Below are 12,499 nucleotides of genomic sequence, written 5' to 3' on the forward strand. Positions count from 1 at the left end.
ACCATATTCAGCCATGTGAGAGTCCAGCTCTTTAACCATCATGCCACCTGCTGACCCCTTAACATTTAGTGTGAAATATAATAGTTATCTCATTAAAGCTGCTCTGACTCATACAAAACCAAATATTTTATGAAGGGAAATGAGGAAATCATAAGAATAAACTAATCTAAATAAAGATAAGTTTTCGTTAGTTTTGTTTATCTCATGTTTTTTTATTGTTGTTGAACACATATCTCTTCTTATCTGTAAAATAAATTAATCGTGGCTTAATGTTGCTGAATTTCTTCTGTTTAATAGGATTTCAAGTTTATTTAACATCCTCCAACACATTCTAAAAAAATTAAGTAGGTAAGTATTCTTTTAACATTTTGCATTGATATGTTTGTTTTTACTAAGTCAATATTCTTAGAAACTTTGAAACTATGTTGTTAGGGATATATAGAAAATAATCTGGAAATGCAGAAATTATTGTGTCAAGGTGGAAGTTGTAAACATAAATAAAAAAAATGGTATGATTGAATCTGTCTAATGAACTAGGTATCTATGCTTTCCTATAAGTCTGTAAGGTTAGTTTTCTGTTGCCACTATAACAAATTACCACTAACTTAGTAGCTCATATAACACAGTTTCTTACCTTTATAGTTCTAGAGGTCAGAAATCCAAAATCAGTTTCCCTGGGCTAAAGTCAAGGTATCAGCGGGGCTGGATCCTTCTGGAAGTGCTGAGGAGATTCATTTCTTTGCACTTTCTAGTTTCTAGTGGCCATCTTACTTGACTTGTGGCCCGTTCTTCCGTCATCAGAGTGCATCACTCAAGTCTCGCGTCCACTGCCTTCTTCCTTTATCCCTCCTCGCTCATAAGAACCCTTAGGATTGTGTTGGGCCTACCCAGACTCAGGGTAACCTCATCTCAAAATCCTGAACTTCTTCCCATTAGCAGAGCCATTCGAGGTCATGTAATCATGGATCCTGGAGATTAGTTGTGGACAGCATGAGGAACGGTTACTCCATCTACCATATCTACATTCTGTTCCTTTTCTGTCTAAAGAAGTAACATGGAGCTAGTGATCAAAAGTCATTAGGTCCATGGCATCTCTTAGAATATGGATTCTCCATTCGATCATTTATCAGGCTGTTTTATAATGTGAACTTTTGCATTCTTTCTGTTTTGTTCTTACCAAAAGATAGACTAGAAAACAGTTCAAGAGTCAGCTGAAAGTCAAAATCTCCAAGGTCTAGTTCTGCCTATCCACTTAATTTATTATACACCTAGATACCGGTTTTCTTATTTGTGAAATGATGGTGTCGGGTGCAGTAATTTACTACCTGCTTTTCTGAGGTTCTGTGATCGGGTTTTTCTTTTCTATATCCTCTTCTTCATATGAAGAAGTATAATGTTTATACATGAAATTTGCCAGATGCTTTTTAAAATTGTAATATCAATCCGTTATTTAGTTTGTGTCTAAGTTTTTCAACACATCTGTAACACATTACCATAAAATTATTTGGCAGCTTCTAAGACAGAGAGGTCTAACTGATCTAACTGTATTAAAGTCACAGATTTAGCAGGGCTGCACTCCTTCCTCACAGTAGGGTCTCTTTCTCATCCTTTATAACTTCCGGAGGCCACTGTGTTCCTTGACATACGGCTCTCTTTCTCCAACTTAAACATTACAAAGGTGAATTGAGTCCTCAAATCACTCAGCCTTTTCTATAGTCACATCTTTCTCTGAGTCTCTTCTGCCTCTTCCATCTTGTGATTGCACTGTGCCCACCTAGGTAATCAGGAAGATCTGACCATTTTAAAGTCAGCTGAATGGCACCTTTAATTCTATTCTGCTACTTAATTCCCCCTCACCATGTAACGTATCATATTCACAGGTTCCAGAGTTTGAGACACACACATTTTCAGGAGGCTATTTTTCTTCCCACCATAGTTTGTATCCATCAATGTATATTGCATTTCTGTGGTACTTGTAAGATACCCCTAGAACTGTCTCGTTCTCGTTGGACCTAATATATTCCTGTATAAACAAAAGCTTTCTTCATTTTGAGTGAAGATAATTAAGATATATGACTTTCACTGATAAAAGATCAATCTTTGTAATGTTACATATGCCCATTACCAAATCAAATATTATTCATTTTCCTTTATGGAAATGTGAAAGTAATTGGGAAAAAAAATTCTTCAAGGTGTAAGAGTATGTCTTTGAACCTCCTTTGTCAACTCCTATTACTTTTCAGTTTAAAAAATTAATGAAAGGAGATGGATACTGAACTTGAGCTGTGAAATACTGCTTTTCTTGACTAAAAATGAAGAATTTCTGCTGAGACTTCTTCCTCCAGATTCATTTCTAGTGGATAGGGATACCTCTGTCTCCTTCTCTCCATTTCTCTCTGTCTCCGTCTATCTTTCTGTGTCTCCCTATGACTTTTATTTATTTTTTTTAAGGTAAAATATTCTTTGGGCTCTCAAGCCCCTCCTTTATTGTGCTAATTGGTGTCTTTCCCCATTTCATTTAGGAAAGGCACAAACACAGGCCCATCCTGAGATGGATACAGAACTTGAGCTGTGAAATATTGCTTTTATGTGCTGTGCAATTTTCATTTTTTGCTTTTTTTTTTTTTTTTTCACCCCCTGGGGGGATGGTCACGCCGCAATTCCTTCTCCTCCATTCTCCTCTCAGGATCCTGGGCACGCACACACACGCGCCCAGCGTGAGTTTTAAGCCACGGGTCCGGGACGCAAATTGCGGTCGACCACATGGGAGTCCAGTGACATAGCCATTACGCCAACTGCTGGTTCCCATTTTTTGCTTTTTAAAATTAAAATCTAAAGTTTTTTTTATTACCTTCTTTCCCCTTTTTTATTTTATTTTTTCTTCTTCTTTCCTCTTCTCTAACTTTTTTTTTCTTTTTTCTTTATCTTTATTCATTGGCTGCTCAGCCTCTACTCACTAAGTGTCTAGACAGGTCCAAGTGAATAGGATCCAAACATCTGAATATGATTAGGGTCAGAATATTCCTCTAGTCCCACTGAATCTGATACACGAAGAGTGAAAACATAACAAAAGAGAGATTGCAGATCACCACTCCTGCACGCCTCTGAATGCTCAGATTGACTTCAGGAATTAGAAAGAAACACACCATCTATCAGATGACTAGAAATCACCACAGAGTCACAAGAAACATGGGAAAGCAAAAAAATACCTCTCCTCCAAGGAAAAAGAATAACTTCTCTTCATCCTCAGTACAGTGATACTCATGGAAATGTCAGATAAAGAATTTAGAATATTCATAGTGACAAAGTTAGCAGAGATAGAAAAGGAGAGAGACAGTGAACTGCAGAAGAGGCAGGAGAAAGGAGCTAATGAGTTCCAGGAGGTCAGGAAATTCTTACAGATCTAAAAGAGGAAATATACACTATAAGAAAGAATCAAATGGAGCTGTTAGAGATGAAGACTATAATACAGGAAGTCAAAACCTCCCTTGAAAGTATTAAAAGCAGACTAGATCATACAGAAAATCGAATCTCAGATATAGAACATAGAACCACTGGCCTAGAAAAATTCACCACAAAGATTGAGAAAGTTGCCCCCCAAAAATGAGAACAGTATATGAGAAATTCTAGATACCACCAAACATCTGGATAATTGGTATCCCAGAAGGCGAAGAGACTCATAAGGGCATTGATAACCTATTCCATGAAATCCAGCAAGAAAGCTTTCCAAACCTAGAGAGTCATTCAGAGATCCAGTCCCAAGGAATACAAAGGACCCCAAATAGAATCAACCCAAAAAGATCTTCTCCAAGACACATTATAGCCAGATTGACCAAAGCCACAGACAAAGACAAGATACTAAGATTGGCAAGAGAGAAACATCAAGTTACCTACAAAGGATATCCTGTCAGTCTAATGGCGGACTTCTCTTGGAAAAAATGCAAGCAAGGAAAGAATGGGAAAATACGTTCAAAGTGTTAAGGGAAAAGCAGTTTCAACCAAGAATACTGTACCCGGGAAGATTACCCTTCATATGGGAAGAAAAGACAAGAACATCCTCAGATAAACAAAACCTGAAAGAATTTACCAACACCAGACCAAGAAGTTCTGATGGGAGTGCTATATCAGGAAAATTAAATACAGACACACAGAAAACTAAGAAAATGGCCAGTGGGGACAAGTCTGGAGTTGAATATTATATCCAGAATTTAATCGGGAAGATCGAATCACAGCAGAAGATAAAGTACATGAGACTGAACTGGTGAAATAGATTTTTATGCTTTTGAGAAAAGCATGGCTGATTTTCTTCTAGGCTTTGTATTCCGGTTTTAAGGATTTTTGTCCTGTCTTAAGCTGCCGATAGGTTCATGGACCTACTAATTGAACAGAATCCTAAACTTTCCTCCTGGGTTTAAGTTTTAAGCAAAGTTCCTTAGCATTTCCTTGATTTATAAAGCTAAAACTGCTTTTCTTGAAATTAAAATATACCTATTTAATGTCTGTAGTAAACTGTGTAGCATCAGCTAGGTGCTACATCATAGTATATTCATTCTACTCAGAGTTTTACTCCTAAAATCAGACGTACTCACAGGTATGTATATACGAGCTGAACTTGGTATTGAAAGTAGTTAGAATATTTAAGAAATTTTGTGAATCAATAAAGTGTAGGGGAAAAAAGGAATGGAAAACAACTTCAGACACCTGAGACAGTGTGGGAGGAGGGTGGGAAATGGCAGAGGTTAAGAAATAGAGGGAAAAATATACATATACATACATATATATAAAACTAGAAATGGAAAATTATTGACGATAACATGTATGATTAAGCCACTATGCAGTGTATTCTGGATGGAAAATCACACTTTATATGCTGTAACGACGCTCAGTGAATGAATGTTAATTAAAAATTTTTTAAAAAGTTAATGAAAACATAACTTACTGGTTTGTGGGCAGATCCGTATAACTAAAGTATGATTAATCTCTATTTTTAATAATATATTATGGGAAAGAACTGATGTTCTCCTTGGCCCCTTTGATCCAGAGGAGTGTATAATCCCAAAGAAGCACTATATTAATCATATCCTTTAGCTTTTTATGATGGTGCATTGAATCCCTTTAAGGTTTATAAGGAAGAAGGAAAATGCAGATTTGATGTCTGACATAAGTGATTATTGTGTCTGCAGAGGACGTGATGAAGGGTTGGCCTGTGGAGTTCAACCCCCTGGTTTTATATCCAAGGCCTCTGCTCAGAACTGCAGGCAAATTGTTGAGCATCTGTAATTTGTTTGTTTATCTCCAGTGTGGGGTTAATAATTAATATTATGCCTTGAAGGTTTGTTGTGAAGGATTTAATGAGAAAATGGACGTGAAGCAGTACAGCAGTAGTTTGCTATGGTAAACATTCGATCTCTGTGAACTGCCATTTTACTGTTGCCTTCCTCGTAGTACCTCATGCTGTGTCATGGTTGTCCCATTAACTGTTTCTGCCACTTTATTTTAAACTACTCAGCATAGTGGATTTGCCACATCTACCTTTTTATCTTGATTCAGCTGTTCATTACTAGACCACAATATAGGCGCAATGCTTAATGAGTGAAAATGTTCTAGAAATACTTTTCAGTGTAAGTATTTGTTGTCCATGGATTAGAGAATGACCCAGACTGTGGTTTTTCACTAAATGATTGAAAACTTACAAATTGATATAACAGAAAAAAGAAAATAATCAATTATTCTGAAATTCAAAATAAGAATTGAAATTACTTGCCCTTTTTTTTTTTCTTTTTGAGAGATTTTCACTGTAGGGCGCGTGCGCTCGCCAGACAGACAGAGAGAGACGTAGAGACAGAAAGCGAGAAATCACCCCCCAGGGGGGATGGTCACACCGCAATCCCTTCTCCTCCATTCTCCTCTCGGGATCTTGGGCACGCACGCACACGCACCCGGCGTGAGTTTTAAGCCACCGGGTCCGGGACACGAACCGCGGTTGACTACGTGGGAGTCCAGCGACATAGCCATTACGCTAACTGTTGGTTCCCGAAATTACTTGCCTTTTAGACATGGAAATAGTTTTAAAGACTTCTGAAATCTAATTTGGCCGTAAATCTGTTTTTAGAGGTTGTATTGCATTCCTACAATTATTTTCAGTCGCCAATAGATAATGATTAATGAGGTGCTGTTGAAGTTGACAGACTAAGCCAGTGAGTTGAGTTTTCTTGTATGAATTCAGCTTGCAGGAGGGTTCCTACTTACTGTCTCATGCAGCAGAAGATGCTTCACTCCTGATCTATAAGTCTTCTGACGGAAAAGTTACCAGGACAGCGTATAACTTGCATAAAACACACAGCGGCCTTCCTGCTGTACCTTCCAGTCTCTCAGTGCCCTGGGTCCCATTAGATCCTGATCTCTTACTACCGTATCATGTCTATCATGGAAGAATTCCCTGTACTTTCCCTCCGAAATCACTGGATCCCACAACATCACAAAAGGTAAGATTGTTTTTGAAATTAGATCTCCCACTAGATTGTTTATGCCTAATCTGTTATTTACTATACCATGTTTTCACCTGAGCCCAGCCTGGTAGCACAGTCAGTAGCAAACTGAACTGCGCTGTTGGAAGGCACGTGGTCTGCTGTGGGTTTGGGCCCCTAGATGAGCTTGAAAACATGCCCAGCATTCGTGTGCGCCCAATATCTTTTCAAGCCGGGGGGCTGGAAGAGAGGAGAATACAGCATGATGAGACCCTGTCAAGAGTGCTTCTTTTTCTCCCTCTCCCTCTCCCATGTGCACCTGCAATCTATCATGAATAAAATAACTTTTTAAAGAAAGGATGAGTATGACACAGTGGATGATAATATCTTTAGCTATCACTTTCACAAGAGATGTTATTCAACTGGTGTGTATGGAAAAGGTTCTATAGAGAATAACATTAATTGTAATTCAGTAAATATATTTAAATTATTTAATACTTAGCAAAACACACTTTAGTCCTGTTTTTTTTGTTGTTGTTGTTGTTTTGTTTTTTTTTTTTTTTTGGTACAGGGCACGTACGCTCGCTAGAAAGACAGAGACAGAGAGACAGAAAGCAAGAAATCACCCCCCAGAGAGGAGGGCCATGCCGCAATCCCTTCTCCATTCTCTTCTCGGGACCTTGGGCATGCACGCACACACGCCCAGTGTGAGTTTAAGCCTCCAGTTCCGAGACTTGAACCCCAGTCAACTACATGGGAGTCCAGCAACATCGCCATCATGCTAACTGCTAGTCCCTAGTCCTGAATATTCTAGTCGTATATTTAATATTATCTAATTACTAATACTTGTTTTTTTATTTTTCCATATCTTATAAATTTTTAATTATATCATAATTTTGTTGTGTCTTCTGCAAATTGTCTCAGATAATTCATGAAATGAAACCAAGTATACATAAAAAAAATTAATAGACAATATGACTGCTCTTCATAGGAACCCAGAGATTTAACTGCATGACCCTCCACAGAGTCTGGTCACAAGTAGTCCCCTTCCTTCAGCCTGTCAGATTCTGAGCTCTTATGTTCATGCCCAGCAGGCATGACCAGGTGGACCAGGCCAGGGAGTAGAACCTTGGTTACCATGCGGGATCCAACTTCTCTGGAGCAACATGTTACCTTTGTGCAACTACCTCATGTGCAAATTCCCAGTTGAGTTTAGTTGTAGGAAACATTTTTCCTCTCTACAAATGCATTTGAATGTTCAAGAAACAAAAATCCAGTATACTTTTCTTCCCCACTCCCAAAAGTCTTGGAGTCAGAATTATTGTCTAAATTCTCGTCATCTCAGCATGGTTGCTCAAGAGCATCAGTCATTTGTGTATCCACTGGATATTCAGTTCTTTTATATATAACTGTAAAATACTATTTTATAGATAGTGAAGGCACATGGCCTACTGTGGGTTTGGGCATGAAAGTATTTAAAAGACATCTTATTTGGCCATAAAAGTGTTTGTAGAGGTTGTATTTCATTCCTACAGTTATTTTCAGTAATTGAAAATAAAATATCTATATGTATATAGTATAAAATACTATTTTATAGATATATGTATTATACTAAATGAATACATAAATGTCCTCAAGCCCTTTTGAGAAATTTCTAAAATTTAAATTCTTAGGATTTATTCATTGAATGGGGTTATTTATGTTTTTCAGTTTTCCCTTCTAAAATTACTGTTTGGGAAGATCCATTTAGAAGTGACAGCTCCTTGTGCATTCCTAGGTGACTTTGGCCAAGAAAGTGTAACTGTGGTTAACTAGTTGGGATAGTGAAAAAAATGGAGAACATTAGTGTTCCACTATAACCTATTTTATCTACAGTTTTTGTTGGCTCTCTCCTGCTTAAGTGTAATTTAAGTAGTGATTTTTATATCCTACTAATGAAAAATTTCTTAAGTAACTTAAAAATATTAGTTGCAGGGGGGCAAGCAAGAGCATGGTAGTTAAGATAGTCACATGCTCACATGGCCGAACATGGTTCAAGTCCCAGACCCACTAGATCAAAAATCAGGCTGAGTGTCTGTACATACATGCCTAAAATCTCGAGAGGACACTGGAGGAGAAATAACTGCAGTAGTACCATCCCCTCTAGGGGTGAGTTCTCACTTTCCCTCTCTGTCTCTCTCAAGTGAGCACACATGCCCTATTCTCTCTCAAGCGAGCACACATGCCCTATGACAAAAACCTAAGGGGGAAAAATGACCACATAAAGGTTTTTTTTGTTTTTTGTTTGTTTGGTTTTGGTAGAGTTTTTTGTCTTAGGGTGCACGCGCTTGCTGAAGAGAGGGACAGAGACAGGGAGTGAGAAAGTGAGAAATCACCCCCCCAGGGGTGATGGCCATGCTGCATTCCCTTCTTTTCCATTCTCCTCTTGGGATCTTGGACACATAGTCACATGTGCCCAGCATGAGTTTCAAGCCACCAGGTTTGGGACTTGAACTACACTTGGCCATATGGGAATCCAGCAACATAACCACTGTGCCATGTGCCGGCCCTGGCCACATACAGTTTAACAGTTCAATCACATATAGATCACTGGTGATTTATGTTTTTTAAGATGCTTCATGCTCTCAGTCCAAGAACAAATATTTAGTTTATCCAGGACAAGTTGTACAATCCCGTGTTAGATACAGTAGACAATTAGATAACTTCTTGGTTTGGTGTACTTTTTTTTTTTTTTTTTCCTGGAGTCATTTATGCTGTAGTGAAATAAGCCAGGCACAAAGGGACAGATAAATAAGGTACTGCTCCACTTACATACGGTTCCCAAAACAGTCACTCATAGGAGAGAAGGTACAATGGAGGCCATCCCTGTCCAGAGTGCTTGGGACCAGAAATGCTTCAGATTGTGTGTTTCCTGTTTGGGTTTTGGAATATTGGCATGGACCAACTGAGATTATGTTGGAGGATGAGACCCAAATCTAAACACAGAATTGCTTTATATCGTACATACACTTTACACATAGTTTTGTACAGTGCTTTTGAATTGCAGCACCTCGACTCCACCTGGCACATGAGGTTTTGTAGTGAGGTTTGATGTACTTTTGAAAGTCACTAGAAGGTTTTGATGTCCTCTTGCTGCCCCACAACCTAGCTCTACATTTGGCAGGAATTACCCCACTTTCCTGGTAGCCATGCTGTTAGAATGGGATTCTCTAGTTCTAACCAAGCTAAGTGCATAGTAGGGCTTGTAGCCTTAGCAGCAGTGGGGAAAGATCAGAGCTCTTCAGAAACCAGAAGTCATCTGCTTACTTGCATGGTGAATAAATGAATGTAATGAATATTTTTGCCCCTGATGAAGCGAAGCCCCGTAGTCCCCAGACCATGTGAACTCAGGTCTCGTCCTTGTACAGTGCTGAAACACCCCAATAGAGCCTGCGTGCCCTCCCTGTGGCATCCAGCAGAGATTCTCTTGAAGACTCCATTTGCCTCCCGCGCCACTTAGGACTTTGGCTTCCAGTTATTGTTATTTTTATTAAGATTTTTTTTACATTTTAAAATTTTACATTTAATCACTGTACATATTTACATTGAACAAAGCACATATGAAAAAAATGCTTAGCATCTCTTATCATAAGGGAAATGCAAAGTAAAACCACAGTGAGATACCACTAAACCCCAGTCAGAATAGATAAGATTAAAAAAATCAAGAATGGGAACTAGGAGATGGCATAATGGTATGTCACTGGACTCCCACGTAGTCGACTGTGTTTCGAGTCCCGGACCTGGCAGCTTAAAACTTAGGTCGGGCGCATGTACGTTTGTGCCCAAAATCTTGAGAGAATAGAGGAGAAGGGATTGCAGTGTCCCCCTCCCCACTGGGAGTGGTTTCTGGCTTTCTGTCTCTGTCTCTCTCTCTCTCTCTCCAGTGAGCACATGTGCCATATGGCAAAAGTTTCTCTTAAAAAAAAAATAAAATAAAAAATAAAGAGTGATAATTGCTACATGGCTGCAGCCAAAAGGAAACCCTCCTGTACTGTTGGTGGGAATGTGAATTGGCACTTCCAGTGTCGTAATAGCTCCGTACTTAGCCCTTTTCTCTTTCTACAACCTCTGTCTTAAATACTCATTATAGTCACACGCCTAATGTTGCAGTGAAAGTGTTCAAAGTGCTTGCCTTTCTCAGATAAGCAGTGGTCCTTCCGTATCCAGGGGTGATAGGTTCCAGGACCCCCAGGGTTCCTTTACATACATACCTGAGATAAAGTTTGGTTTCTGATTCAGGTATTGTAGGAGAGAAAGAATAGTAATTTACAATAACGTATATCAGTTATAACACTGTCCTGTAATAAAAGTTACATGGCTGTGGTGTACCCACTCCCTCACTCCCGCAGCTTCTTCCACCCCCACATCCCATCACAGTACTGGACAGTAGCTGACCACCAGTAAGAAAGTGAGCTCACAGAATATGGTGACTACTATAGTAGAATTACTGTGGTTGGTGTACCTTTTATGGACAATGCCCACTGAGTGGGGAGTGGTATAGATAATCTAAAAAAATCACAGCACTTCTCTACTCAGTATGTTAAAAAAGAAAAACTTCATCCGATTCGGAGGGACAGACTGGCAGATGCAAATCCCTCCTCAGGGCTGTCATTTATGGTCATATAAGTGTACCAAAACATGCCTCATAAAGAGATAGCAGGTGTTAGGTGAGGGATGTGGGAGCCAGCCGATCTTAGCGAGCCCCTTGGGGCAACGCCAGTGCTCTCTCTGTTGGGCTAGGAATGTGAGAGAACGTGCCTGGAGTCGCAGTGCACCCCTCTCTTCAGTGCTGGGGTTCACTGGACAGGATGTGAAGACATAGAAAAGGTGCGAGATGGCTAGAGAAGGTTGAGGCCAGATAGGAGCGGGCTCTGTGGAAATGGTTCCGGGCAGCACAGCTTTGGTCCTGTGCGATGCCTGACCTTCTTCGTGCTTTTTATGCTCTCTCAGCAGCCAAGGAGGTGGCTGTATTTTCAGGTCTCACCTTCAGTAGGAATACGGTTAGCAAGAGAGTGTGTCTTGGATACCAGAGACAATGTGGGAGGAGGGTAGGATTCGGCAGAGGGTGAGGGATAGGGAATCAAGGATGGCAAAAAAAAAAAAAAAGGCAAAATATACAAGACATAAGAAATGGAAAATTATTTGTTGATAACATGTATGTTGATGTGCTTGATCGAGCCAATATACAGTGTATTCTGGATGGAAAATCCATTTTGGATGCTGTAATGATGTATAGTGAATTAATGTAAATAAATAAATTTAAAGGGAAAAAAAAAAGAAGAATAGGCCTGACTTCCCTAGGCTGTGTGAGCTAGAAAGGGAGAAAGGGTAAGAGTAGACACGGAGGTCACAGCAGGTCCACCACAGTCTCACCCTCCTTACCCAGCCCCTGCCACTTCTCCTTTGCCATCTCTGTTCCCCTCCAGTTTTCCCTTCCCCTTTTCATATTTCTTTCTTGCTTTTTCAGCTTCTCAATTTTCCCTTTCTACTTGGATTCTTCTGCCTTTCCCCTTCCTTTTATGTTCATTCTTTTTTCTTTCTATTTCTTGGACTCTTTTTTTTCTTACTCTCCTTCTCCTTCTTTCCTTACCTTCCTTACCTTCCTGACCCATTGTCTCCCTTCTTTTGTGTCCATGTAATTTCTTCTCCTTCATCACCTCTAATTTTGTATTTTCTTTTCTTACTCTTCAACATAATTATTGCAAATACTTTGCTCAAAGACCTGTTGTTACTCTCTCCTTTTCTAATTTTACATTTTAACTTTTTCTAAATTTAACAGGAAGAGTAGTTTCCCTGTTCACTTCTGTCCTCCTACCCTGATCCATTACTTTATTTGAAACTTTAGTACTTGGAAACTGTGTCATATTAAAACACCCAGCTGGCTGGCAATTTAAATTAGATAAAAGATCATTTGCAGGGCCAGCAGGTGGAGTGGTGATTAAGGCACTGGACTCCCACGTGGGCGACCATGGTTTGAATCCCAGACCTAGTGG

General features: G+C 39.4%; 1 protein-coding gene across 1 annotated transcript in view; it reads left to right on the top strand.

Annotated features, from left to right (window-relative positions):
* Window positions 1-12,499, top strand: part of ICE2 (interactor of little elongation complex ELL subunit 2) — a 64,596-nt gene that overhangs the window by 50,859 nt on the left and 1,238 nt on the right. The window contains exons 15-16 of the mRNA XM_006141763.3: window positions 298-348; window positions 6,227-6,485. Of these exons, the coding sequence (XP_006141825.1) occupies window positions 298-348; window positions 6,227-6,485 (310 nt within the window). The remainder of the gene's footprint in view (window positions 1-297; window positions 349-6,226; window positions 6,486-12,499) is intronic.

The sequence above is a fragment of the Tupaia chinensis genome, unplaced genomic scaffold (genome assembly GCF_000334495.1).
Source record: "Tupaia chinensis unplaced genomic scaffold, TupChi_1.0 Scaffold000063_1, whole genome shotgun sequence".
Lineage (NCBI taxonomy): Eukaryota > Metazoa > Chordata > Mammalia > Scandentia > Tupaiidae > Tupaia > Tupaia belangeri.